The 12,152-nt window shown below is 37.1% G+C and overlaps 1 protein-coding gene across 1 annotated transcript; it reads right to left on the bottom strand.

Moving 5' to 3' along the window:
- Nucleotides 1-1,324: 1,324 nt before the first annotated feature.
- Nucleotides 1,325-10,841, bottom strand: tk2 (thymidine kinase 2). Its single transcript, XM_042502785.2, has 10 exons — nucleotides 10,575-10,841; nucleotides 8,976-9,013; nucleotides 8,693-8,767; nucleotides 8,189-8,242; nucleotides 7,900-7,989; nucleotides 7,689-7,762; nucleotides 7,228-7,316; nucleotides 3,879-3,958; nucleotides 3,689-3,769; nucleotides 1,325-2,121 (listed from the first exon to the last, which is right to left on the bottom strand). Exons 1-10 carry the CDS (start codon nucleotides 10,783-10,785, stop codon nucleotides 2,035-2,037), a joined length of 879 nt encoding a protein of 292 aa, XP_042358719.2. The 5' UTR covers nucleotides 10,786-10,841; the 3' UTR covers nucleotides 1,325-2,034.
- Nucleotides 10,842-12,152: the final 1,311 nt, after the last annotated feature.

Below are 12,152 nucleotides of genomic sequence, written 5' to 3'. Positions count from 1 at the left end.
AAACACAACTTACACGAATAAAATATATGAATAGACTAAAACAAAAATGTATAAAGTTTTATAAACTTTTTTTTTTAATTTCCAGGCACATCAGAACGAAACTAAAATTGCTCAAGGGCTTATCGTAAATTACATCATGCTGTAAAACTACGATGTCTCATGACATATTGGCATTAATGGCTTGATTGTAGACTAAAGTTTAGCCTACTGATATTTCAGTTTGTTGTATAAAGGCTACAGACTCTTATAGAATGTCAGGAATAGGCTGCTGTATACAAGGTTAAAAACACAAAAGTTTAAAATATGTTTCTATGTTAGAAATCCTGTTGGTAGCTATATTCCCCATCTAAGTGTTCTAGGCTACCTTAGAGTATTGTGAAAGGGTGTGTTTTATTGTGAAAACCCTCAGCCGGATGTGTTGAACTACATGTAATTTAACTGCAGCAGCTTGATACAGCCATGCTTGCTGGTAGTTCAACTACATTTAAAACTGTCAAGATTTTGGAAAATTATGACACTTTTTTACGTGCATTGCCTTACTGATCTCACTGTGTATTTGTGTGTGTGTGTACCTGTTTATTTTTCTTGTTATATAGATTGTTTTGTTTGGTTTCTTGCTTTTTATTTATTTACCTATTTATTTTCTCATCTGTGTACTGCATTTTCAGTTGAATCTTTCAGATATATTGGGTTTTTTAAAACTGTTATTAAAAGTTATTATCAACTTTAAGTTAGTTACTAAATAACTTTTTGACCAGAATAAATGATTATAATCAGTTACAGTTACTGAGAAAAATATTTAAATAAATTACAGCAAGTAATGAAAATCTTGGTGATTACTAAGGGGTTAAATATTAAAATATATATATTTTCAGTAAAAAAATCTTTAAATGTTGAATCTAATCCAATCTAAATTTATTTATAGAGCACAACAGAGCTGACCAAAGTGCTGTACAGCGATAAATTAAAAAATAGTGATAAAAATAATAAATATAAAATAGCACAAAAGACACGAAAAAAAACAAACAAACAAGAAAACCCAAGCTATTTAAAAAGGCAATAAACCACAAGGTAAAAAAAACTACAGAAACTGACAACTGTCATGCATGTCTAAGAAAGCCAAGGAGAATATATGATTTTTTAAATGAGATTTAAAAACAGCCAAGGTGGGGGCTAGTCTCATCTAGTGGGCAGCTCATTCCAGAGTTTGGGGGCCACAACAGTAAAGGCTCTGTCTCCCCTGTGTTCCAGTCTTGTTTTAGGGATGAATAAAACATTCATTCTGTAGCTGTAGCTGTAGACAAGAATATGCTGAAAATCAACATTAGTATCATAGAATAGACTTTAATATGGCAAAATATAAAAACAAAAGAACATAAAACAAAGGTTCCTTCAGTCAAAGACTTCAGTCAGAGACATATTTTATCCATGCATGGTCTTTATCCAGTCAGTTTATACACATATACTCTGTATGTGTAACAGGTGGAATGATGGTTGGTACTGAAGTTCCCATGGTCAACAACTGTAATCTGCACTGACCACATCCTGCGATCCGACTCACTGAGGTTAAAAATCCAAACACATCACTGTAAGTATCTGTAACAGCATAATTTAAGTTCTGAGGATAAACTTCAAGTGCTTTACATGTTGAAATTAAAATAGAACTAATAAATAACAATAGAAAACAATAGGAAAGTGGACACAATGTAGAATGAATCAGTTCAGTCTCACAGTCTCTAAAAATTAGGGTATATTAATGAAAAGCTGAGGGGTCAGTGGAGAATTTGACTTGATCTGGAGGTTTGTCTCTGAAGCGTTTGCAGCCTGTAGGTGAGGATACTTTTAATTGAATTTGTTTTTTGCTAATGAAGCTTAGTCATTAAAAGCTACTAAATATGAGCATTAGCCCTTGTGAACAAATAATGGCTGAAATGTAGCTGAATGCAAATTTGCCTCTAAGAGAGAAATAAGTTGTTACATTTTCAAAACTTAAAATCTGAATCTCGAGTTCAAGTGTTGGTGTATGTTTGGGTATCAGAGGTTGCTGGCTGCCAGGATCTTGTCACGGTTTTCTTCGTACTGGTGCAGCATCTTCTGGAGGTCATGGTCAGCAGGAATCACCTGCCACACACACACACACACACACACACACACACACACACACACACACACACACACACACACACACATACACACACGATAAAGAATACCAAGTCAGCAGATTGCTCCAGGAGACAAAGTAGAATTTGTTGTACGCCTCCTTCCACCAGTCAAATTGCAGTTACAGTTTGTACATCATGTCACAGTGAAGTTGCCCTTTGACCTTGTGGATATAAATGCCATCACTTTATTATTTTCTCCTCTTAGGCATTTATGTGAAATTCTGTCATTATTAGTGTACGAATTCTTCAGTTATATCTAAAAACATGTTCTGTGAGGTCAAAGTGGCCTTGACCTTTGACTCCAAATTCTAATATGTTCATTGTTGAGTCCAAGTGGATGCTTGTGCCAAACTTGAGACAAATTCCCAATGGCTGCCTTGCAATATTGCATTCAAGAGAATAACATAGCCAAAAGGTAACAGTGGCCTTGACCTTCGACAAACAAATTCTTATCAGTTCGTTGTTGAGCCCAAGGGGGCGTTTGTGCCAAATTTAAAGAAATTCCCTACAGGTGTTCTTAAGATATCCTGTTAATGAGAATGACACAGACAAGGCCACAGTGACCTTTGACCATCAACCACCAAACTCTTAGCAGTTCATAGCTGAGTCCAAGTGGTGGTTTGTGCTGAATTTGAGAATATTCCCTAAAGGCCTCAATGATTCCAAGATCATAGCGACCTTTGACCATCATCCACAAATATCGAAACAGTTCATCTTTGAGTCCAAGTTGACATTTGTGCCAAATTTGGGGAAAAAAACATCCTTAAGATGTTCTTCAGATATCACATTCACAAGAATGAGACACATGAGGACACAGTGACCTTGACCTTGACCTTTGGCCACCAAAATCTAATCAATTTATCACGAAGTCCAACTGGACATTTTTTCCAAACTTAAAGAAATTCCCTTCAGGAGTTGTTAAGATATGACGTTAATGAGAAAGACACAGACAAGGTCAAAGTGACCTTTGACTACAAAATTCTTGCTAGATCATTGTTAAGTCCAAGTGGTGGCTTGTGCCAAATTTGAGAGTATTACCCAAAGGCCTTCTTGAGATATCATGTTTGAGAGAGAAAGAATATATATATATATATATGTATATATAATCAGTTCATCTTTGAGTCCAAATAAATGTTTTTGCCAAATTTGATTTAAAAAATTCCTCAAGGTGTTCTTGAGATACCCTGTTCACGAGAATAAAACCGATGAGATCACAGTGACCTCGACCTTTGACCACCAAAATCTAATCATTTTATGACTGAAGTCAAGAGGATGTTTGTGCCAAATTAAAATAAATAAATTGGCTCATGACCTTCTTGAGATATCAAGTTTACAAGAATTGAGCGCACAGACAGATAACCAAAAAAACATAAGGCCTCTGGCCTCAGCTATCACCAACGCAAAGGCATAAAAAATACAAATTTGAAGATCGCTTTGACACCAGGACACACAGTCACATCTCATAACACGAGGGATAAAGTAATAAACCAAAGCAAAGAGTTGCCAGGATATGAATGGTCACGCACCAGAACAGGAGCAGGAAGTTGGAACGAGTTCTGCTTGATGAGCCAGTCCTCATGCAGCTGGTGGATGGACTCCAGGTACTCCTGGTGGACAGATGACACAATGGATACACATTCACAAAATGTCCATCTTCAAAACTCAAGAAAACCTTTCAATTTGGTTGTTTTTCTGTATATGAAATGACATCCTCACCAAGGGAATGACTTTTTCCTCCTCTCTGCACCTCTGCTTTAACCTCTCGTGGCAGGTCTGAGGAGACGTCTGCAGGTAGACTGGAGAACAAACATCAATGAGCTGCTTAAACGAATTTAGATGATACAGAGGAAGTTCATTATGCCTTATGAGTGAATGGTGGGAAAGACTATTTTGTGATACTGATGAGGGGGTGGCTGTTCTTCAAACCTTTTCATGTGTAACAAAATAACATACAAAAAAAAAGAAAAAACTTACAGGTGACAAGGAAATGACCTGAAAGTTAGCTTTAAAATAGAGAGAGTCATTAGAAAATTCTAACATAATTATTTCATTGTTATTTATAATAATTTTGATTATATATTTAAAATTAGGTTACAGGAATTATTATTATTATTATAACTTTTTTCTAGTGATTTCCTAATTTTGTTTTTTTACTTTTCTTTCTTTTTTTGGGTAGTCTTCTTGTAGATTTTGAATGAACTATTTTGGCAAATATTTGGGTAATTGCTTGTTCAGTTACTCACTGCCTATTTTCCATTTTTTTGTGAAAAATCAAGCCAATTTGCTCAGATTTCAAAGGGTTAAATTGGTTTCTATCATTGTCTGTCTGCTATTAGTCTAAGTATGAAGGCAAGATAAAAAAAACCCTACACCTGCATTCATAGTTTGATATTATAATGTGAGGTGTGTTTTTAAAGCCGTACTCTCTAACGGAAGACAAGAGTGTGCAATGAGATGTTTCACCTCGGTCACAGAGCACCGTCAACCAGACAGGTGGAACAAGACAAACCCGATCTGCATTTTTTTAGAACAAAGTAGGACAACACCACCACCACACATGATTATCATCAATAAAAAGAATACAGCTTTCAGTTTCAGAGGAGCAGCTGCTGCAGAGGCAAGTAAAAGCAAACTTTTAGAACCAGACTGAACCACTGAGAGTATGGTTTCCATGAGAGCACAGTTGGTTTCATCTAAAGTAGGTTAAAAAAAAAAAAGGACAACACTATAATTTAGTCAATTTTATTTATAAAGGCCATTATCACAAAGCACGGTTTGCCTCAGAGGGCTTTGCAGCATACGACATCCCTCATCCATCCAGACCCATTGGCAGATGATGATGAGGGATCCCTCTTCCAGGACGGACAGACGTTCAAAGATGTCATAGTAATAAAACCACTGCTTTTCTAAGAAAAGGAGCGTTCTATTACTGTTGAATTAACAAATGGTTAAGTTTCACTTTCACTACGCCTAGCATTCTGCTGCTCCGTCTGTGCCCAGAGTATGCTCTGTGCTCCCAGAGTGTGGTGCTCTGAATAACTAAATGGTCTATATATATTCTAATTTTGCTCCAAATTAACAGTCAAGCCACAAAAATAGAAAATCAGTATGTGGAGGTTAATGCTTTTATTGTGGTAGTCTGCCACAAATAAATGAACGTGTGGGAAACCCTGCTTCATCCTTAAGTCCAAGTGGACATTTGTGCCCAATTTAAAGAAATTCCCTCTATCAGTCCCTGAGATATCTTGTTCATGGGAATGAGATGGATGAGAGGTCACACTGACCTTCGACCATCAAAATCTAATCACTTCCAGTTTGAGTCCAAGTGGATGTTAGAGAAAAATTTGACTGAAATTGTTAAAGTGATTCAAATTTTAGCTGTATTTCCTTGTTTTTTATGAAGTTGTTGCAACTTAAAAATGACAAGTGGAATTTCCTTGTTCTTTCTAAGTTTTATCAACTTAAGTAAACCAAGTTGTTATTTCTTATTTATATTAACGATTTGTCCAATGTATCAAATCAACTATCCAAAATTTTATTTGCTGATGATACTAGTTTGTTTTTTTCCCACAGAAGTCTTAATATGATTGTGAAAGTTGTCAATGAAGAATTAGATAAAATCTCTAAATGGTTCAAAATTAACTAATTGTCGCTAAACATTAAGAAAACAAATTTTATTCTGTTTAGTAACAATCACAAGAAACTTGATGAGAATATTACAGTGTTGATTGATAATGTCTCAATAACTAATGTTAATTCGACTCGTTTTCTTGGTGTACTAATTCATAAAAACCTATCTTGGAAACCTCATATTTCACTTATCTCAACTAAAATTGCAAAAAATATTGGGATAATTGGAAAAATTCGTTATCTTTTAAATACAAAAGTTTCCCTCAACCTTTATTATTCTATGATTTATCCCTTTATCAGTTACTGCAACATTGCCTGGGCCAGTACTCACCAAACAAAATTGCAACCTATTTTTAAGTTACAGAAACGAGCAGTGAGGATCATTGCCCTTTCAGCCCCAAGAAGTCATTCATTACTCATATTTCGTAAATTCGGCATTCTCAATATTTATCAGATTAATAGTTTCCAAATAATTCAATTTGTGTATGGTTCTTTAAATAAAACACTTCCCACTTTCTTTCACAATTTCTTTTCTTTAAACAATCAATTTCACAATTATTTAACCCGAAAGGCGTCCCAGCTCCGGCCACCACCATCACGAACTACATCATCCCAATTTAAGATCTCCTACAGAGGATCCAAGTTATGGAATTCACTTCCTCCCCACCTTGTCAAACCTTCTGATGAATCATTTAAAAAATCTGTAAAGAATTTCTTGCTGTATCAATAATACCCACCTGATCTGTGTGTGTGTGTGTGTCAGTGTGTGAACCTCAGAGTGATTTTATATTTTCATGCATATGACAATGTCCAATTTAATGTTGATCTAGGGTGGTCCTCTTGTCAAGCCCCTTGAGGGTTTTTAGGACCTCCTTGCATATTTCCCATTTTTATGATAATTGTAATGTTGACTTTTAACATGTGCTAAATAATAAACAAACAAACAAACAAGTTAGTCTGACTTGACTTGATCATCACAAAGAGGATTTCACCAGTAATGAAGTTAGTACTTCTGTGAGTTCTCTTTTCTTTTTAAGAAAATGCAAATATGATTGACTACTTTGCAACCAATACAATACATTTATAAGGCACCGTAAACTTGGTTTTACTTAAGTTGATAAAACAAAGAAAGACTGATTTAATTAAACTTGTCATTCAACTACATTTTAAATAAAGTTAACAATTAGATAGTAAACATAAATTAAGACTAATAGTTATATCTATATATCTATTTTAAAAGTAAAATCAACTTGTCAGATATTTGTGTTTTTTATTGCGTTCACCAGAATGGGACAGATGGACCTAAGTATGGATGGGCAACCTGAAAAAAAAAAAAAAAAAGCTGCCAGCCATGGCTATTGCCAGTGCGGAGGCATAAAAATCTTTCAGTGTAATAAATCTTTATTAACTGTATTTCTACTTTGTGTATTCTCACCTATGAGATCAACAGGAAGCGAAATGTTAGTTGTGATCCAATCAAACCACTCGCTGAGAACAGTGTAGTCCACCTCCGGCATTTTCCCACTGGAAAAAAAAGAAATCAACCAGCAGGACATTTTCCGTGTCAGTGTGGGCAATATGCCAATATAAACCATCTTAGTTTGCCAACCTTCACAGAATTGTACATACTGTTTGTGATTCGTTTAATATTTCTGCTGTATTAGGTCATTTTGGGAAATGCTAGTACCTTTATTTGTCAGGTAATACTTTCACTGTACAGCTAAGAAAACAGACGTACATTCAAGTTACGTTCTCTATAAACAATGTCTGAGGTTCAAGAAAATGTAACATATAAAATTACATATTATTAATTCAAATATATAAATTAGTAATCAACGATAGAAGATTTTATCCAGATTGGTCTATTCCAGGTGAAGACTCTAAAAACACAGGTACCTTCTAAAGAGATTCTCCACAAAGATGTACTTGGAGCTGAAGATGGACCTCTCCATCATGGCGACAGGAGCTGACTGAAACCAACAAGAGACCGTAAGCATATACATCTTAAGTACATATTTTCTGATTAAATCATATGTTTGCATCACCAGTCCCCCTATAAGCTCATCTCCAGTAAGTCAGGTGAGTATCTAGCCAGCCGCACACTTACTGTGGCTGACAGGTGTCTATCCAGCATGGTGAGCTGAACGTAGGTCTGCAGCGTGATGCCCCAGCGCTCAGGATCCTGGTACATCAGAGCCTGCAGAGACAAAACATTCAAAAAGTGAAAATGCTAAAAGAAAATGTTGGTGTGTGAACCTTCTATAAAAGAAATGCCTGTGGTTTAAAAGAAATTCTTTTATGTACAGTTTTTTCTTGAGGGCATATAATTTGAATGAAATTAAACAATCAAACGACTAAATGATAACAACACTGTCATGTCCAGTCCTGTACAGTACCAGAGGGTTGTGTCCACGGACATTTCTCCATTTAGAGACTGGTTCTGTGAGGACCTGGAACAAAAAAAAAGAGAGAATACTTTTATTGACATGTCCAGTCTTGTCCAATCATGACTCAACAGTAACACTGCTGTCAACGTGCCTCGCTGGAAAAATGGAATGCAGAATTGATTTTTTTATCTGAATGTGAAACTGAGTGCACACTGGGCCTCTCCGTTATCTGACTGCAGTGATTCAAAAGGATGGAGTGGGACTTCAAGTGTTTAGGCAGAGCAGAGATGCACACAGGGTGTAATAGGATAAAATAAAAACGTTCCTATCTTTTATTCTAAAGCTTTTGATCCAAAGTCCAACCCTCATCCTAATGCCTCTGTCTAATGGCAGTTATGTTACAACTCAAGCCACTTTGTGTAACAACTAGAGAGGTATTTTCTAGTGGAAGAACCTGCACTCAAATAAGCACCTTGTACAGTTTTGTTATATAAGGACTTTGTTTCCTGGTACCTCTATATTGCTAGTTTTGGCAAAATACTCCAAACATGTCGTCTTCCCGCTGGCGATGTTCCCCTCAACGCAGATCTGAAAACAGCCACAGAGAGACATTAATAATATGAGACAAGAGGCTTGTGTTTTAGTATGTGAAAAAGCATGATGATTAGCATTTAATTCATGTAAATGAGGTAATAATAGAAAAGCACACTGCAGAGAGACTGCAGCCAGCATTATGAGTGTAGCTTATCTCCACGTATGTACTGAACTGTGCACAGATCAGACGGTGCAGACTCACCACTGCTTTCTTGTCCCCTCCATTCTGCCCAAGCCTCCCTTGGAAGGAAGATAACATGGTGAGACAAGACTACATTTCCCACAAATCCCAGTGCTGGTCGGGATGCTTTTGGGAGATATTTGCCTTGAGGACTTTCTGCCAGAAAGGAATTTCTGGATTATGGTTAGAAAAATATATTAGTTTGGGTTCAGATGAATAGATTTCTGCCAGAAAGGGGCCTTTGAGGCAAAGTTCTCCCGTGTGCAGCTGGGATGCCAATTTTTTTTTTTCTTGGATGGCAAATGTATGACCCGCCTCACTCTCCCTCTGATTGGCCAGTCCTCTTCTCTACCATTGTTGGATTGGTTAGGTTTAGGCAAATTGGGTGAGATTAGTTAGGGTAAGAGTATCATGGTAAGCCAGTCAGAGGCACAGTAATGCAGAGAAGGAGGGGGTCATGCCTTCTCCATCCTCATGTGTTTGGCATAATGCATTTAACATACTATGTATTGGGACATGCTAAATCTTTTTCTAGCACACTGAATCGTATGGTTGTTATTAGGCTCGGGTGGTGGTATCAAAGTATTACAGTATACCAGGGTTTTTAGAAATCCCAAGAGTATGATTTTCAATAGAATCGCAAAGACAGACACTCCTTTCTCTATGAAACTATTTGTATGTAGTGCACAGCACGCACCACCAGAGCTCAGTCTCCAGTCTCTATTGGTAGAACAGGCAGCTGGTGGCAGTGGTGGGAATTTATTTATTCAGAGGGTATACGATTATATTTCTCAGTTTAACAGGGAAAATATGTGATAGAATTTGAACCTTTTTGGTTTTGGTTCCTTTATCTGTGGTTATAAGCCTTATGGATATGCTACACCTACTGGTAGGTTCAGACGGCCATTATCAGTACATTCAATGGACATTATCAGCAAATTAGGTTTCACCTTCCCTTTCCCTAAGTTTAGGTGCCAAAATGAAATGGTTAATTTTAGAGAAAGATTGTGGTTTGGTGTTAGTGTTGGTTTCATGTGGGACTTGAATCCTCTTTTCCTGTAAGTCCTATGTTTTGACTATGACTCTGAGGTTAAAATACTTTAATATGACTGAGTGTCCGCATACAATCTCATGAACCACCCAGAGGGTATGACCCATTTACTTGACAAGATATGGATGTAAAAAATAATAATAAAAAAAAGCCTAAACTTTAATGCTGAAGTCACTGTCATTACACCCCAAAAGGCTGGAACAGCCTGCCTCAGGATCTTTAAAGACCCATTTTTTAGGATACATTTTCTCTTACTTCATGTTTGTTTCTTCAAACTGCAAAGCACTTTAAATTACATTCGATTTGTTTGAATCTACGTGCTATATCAATAAAATTTGACTGATCGCTTGATTTCACGCCTCCTTTGCTGACGCAACTTTACAGAAAACACAATGACAAGAAAATCCTAGCTACAAGAATGAACTGACAAGAGCTCAGAACAAAGACTATTTATAGGGCGAAAAACTGATTTAACGACCTTAAAATAAAACCCTCAGGCTGAATGTCGTGATCATTTCAACAGCAACAGGATGCTCGCGTGAGATCATCTGATGTCATCGCTGACTGACCTGTGGTGCGGTGCCGCGCGCTGCTGCGTGCTCTGCTCTGGATCAGCCTGACGCTCCCAGCTGCTGACTGTGTCCCTCTGTTAGATCCAACACCGCGAGAAAAACACGGCGACACGGCATCCTGAGCACACACGAGTCTCACACACTTGAACAAAAACGTCCAACGACTACCTGATAACGTTACCATCTCACAACAGCATGCACAACACATACACTTCCGCCGCTGTTCTTCTTCTTCGATGTTTAAAGGCAAACCGCGATTTGGTGAATGACCGCCACCAGCTGGTATGGAAGATCAGGAGGGCCAACATTATTCACAAGTATTGAAATCTCTCAATGCTGAGCAAAGCCGTCTGATTTCTTTCGAAAAATGGGAAAGGCAAAGAGCAAGTTGTCAAAAAAAGTCTTGCGATTTGAAAGAAAATGATAATTTAGAGATTTATATTTTAAAAGGCCAGGGAAACATTTCTAAAACCAAACATAGCCTATTTTTCAGATCACCTCCTTGTTTGTTTGTTGCTAATTTTCTGGTTACTGTCTTGTACTTTTTCCAATTTCTTGCTAGTTTTTCAGTCATCTCTTGGTAAGTTGCCCATTGCCCTTTTTCCAGGTCTTTCAGAGAAATCATGCCTATGTGCCCAGGTTTCAAGGGGTTCTTTTTCTGATAATGTCAAATCCACTCTGCCATCAAGAAAAATCAGAGTGGGATTTTGCTGGAAGTTGTACTGTTGCAGTAAAGTTTAATTTTGCTCCTTCACATCCTGTGACTTTGTGTTCCTGATCATTCAAAGCGTTTTGTTTCCCTCCTATCCACAACCAAAAAAATTTCCCCAAAAGGCTGTCTTTGAAATCTTTAAAAATCTTTTTATTTCCACAACAACTGGAGTCCCAAAACCAAATCCTGCAGAGGGCACCCAGAAGTTTAGGTGGCCCTGTAGCTGAAGTGATGCAAGTGCATGAAGATCTGGACGTGCAGTAGATGCTTCACAGAAAGCAGGTGACGGATCCTCAGGTTGTGGCTCATGAAGTTATGTAACAGCGTGACTTTTCTTGTCTCTTGTCTGTCTGTACCCGTGCCCATGTTTGCTCTAACCAAACACTGAACAGTGTTAGTGCAGTGTTATCCGTTTGCTGTGGCCTGCTGCCTGGAGGTCAGGGCTGGCTACAGTCAGTTATGGCCTCAGGACTTGATTCATCATCATTGACTAAACCTGAATTACATCTCAAATAGGTTTAAGATGCATGTTAAATTTAGCATTGTTTGAGTGTAAATAAGAAACAACCAACCAACATAACTGTTAGAGTTAGCATTATATTCAAAGAAAGGAGAGGAGGTGATGTGGATAAAGTACCTGAAAGCCATATTTGAGTAGTAGTAAAGATATGTTACCAGAAAATGACTTTGGTAGAAGGTAAAGTCACCTATTAGAATATTATCTCAGTAAAAGTATCTGTTTACTGTACTTAAATATTAAATGTAATTTTATGATATGAAATGTAATCCAGTATTAAAAGTAAAAGTAAAAGTGAATGCTGGTTATGAAAAAGCAATGTGGTCAGAATTTTGAGAATGATGAC

Source organism: Plectropomus leopardus, chromosome 13 (genome assembly GCF_026936395.1).
Source record: "Plectropomus leopardus strain MGB_pleo_1.0 chromosome 13, ASM2693639v1, whole genome shotgun sequence".
Lineage (NCBI taxonomy): Eukaryota > Metazoa > Chordata > Actinopteri > Perciformes > Serranidae > Plectropomus > Plectropomus leopardus.
The sequence above is the reverse complement of the archived record's forward strand: the minus strand, read 5'-3'. Positions and strand labels throughout refer to the sequence as shown.

What these genes read in the sequence shown, in the direction of transcription:
- tk2 (XM_042502785.2), bottom strand. Translation starts at nt 10,785, where the DNA reads ATGTGTTGTGCATGCTGTTGTGAGATGGTAACGTTATCAGGTAGTCGT. An exon ending in ATAGACACCTGTCAGCCACA is followed by an intron (nt 7,763 to 7,899) that starts GTAAGTGTGCGG and finishes TGTTGGTTTCAG; the next exon opens with TCAGCTCCTGTCGCCATGAT. An exon ending in GCTTCCTGTTGATCTCATAG is followed by an intron (nt 3,959 to 7,227) that starts GTGAGAATACAC and finishes TTTGTTCTCCAG; the next exon opens with TCTACCTGCAGACGTCTCCT.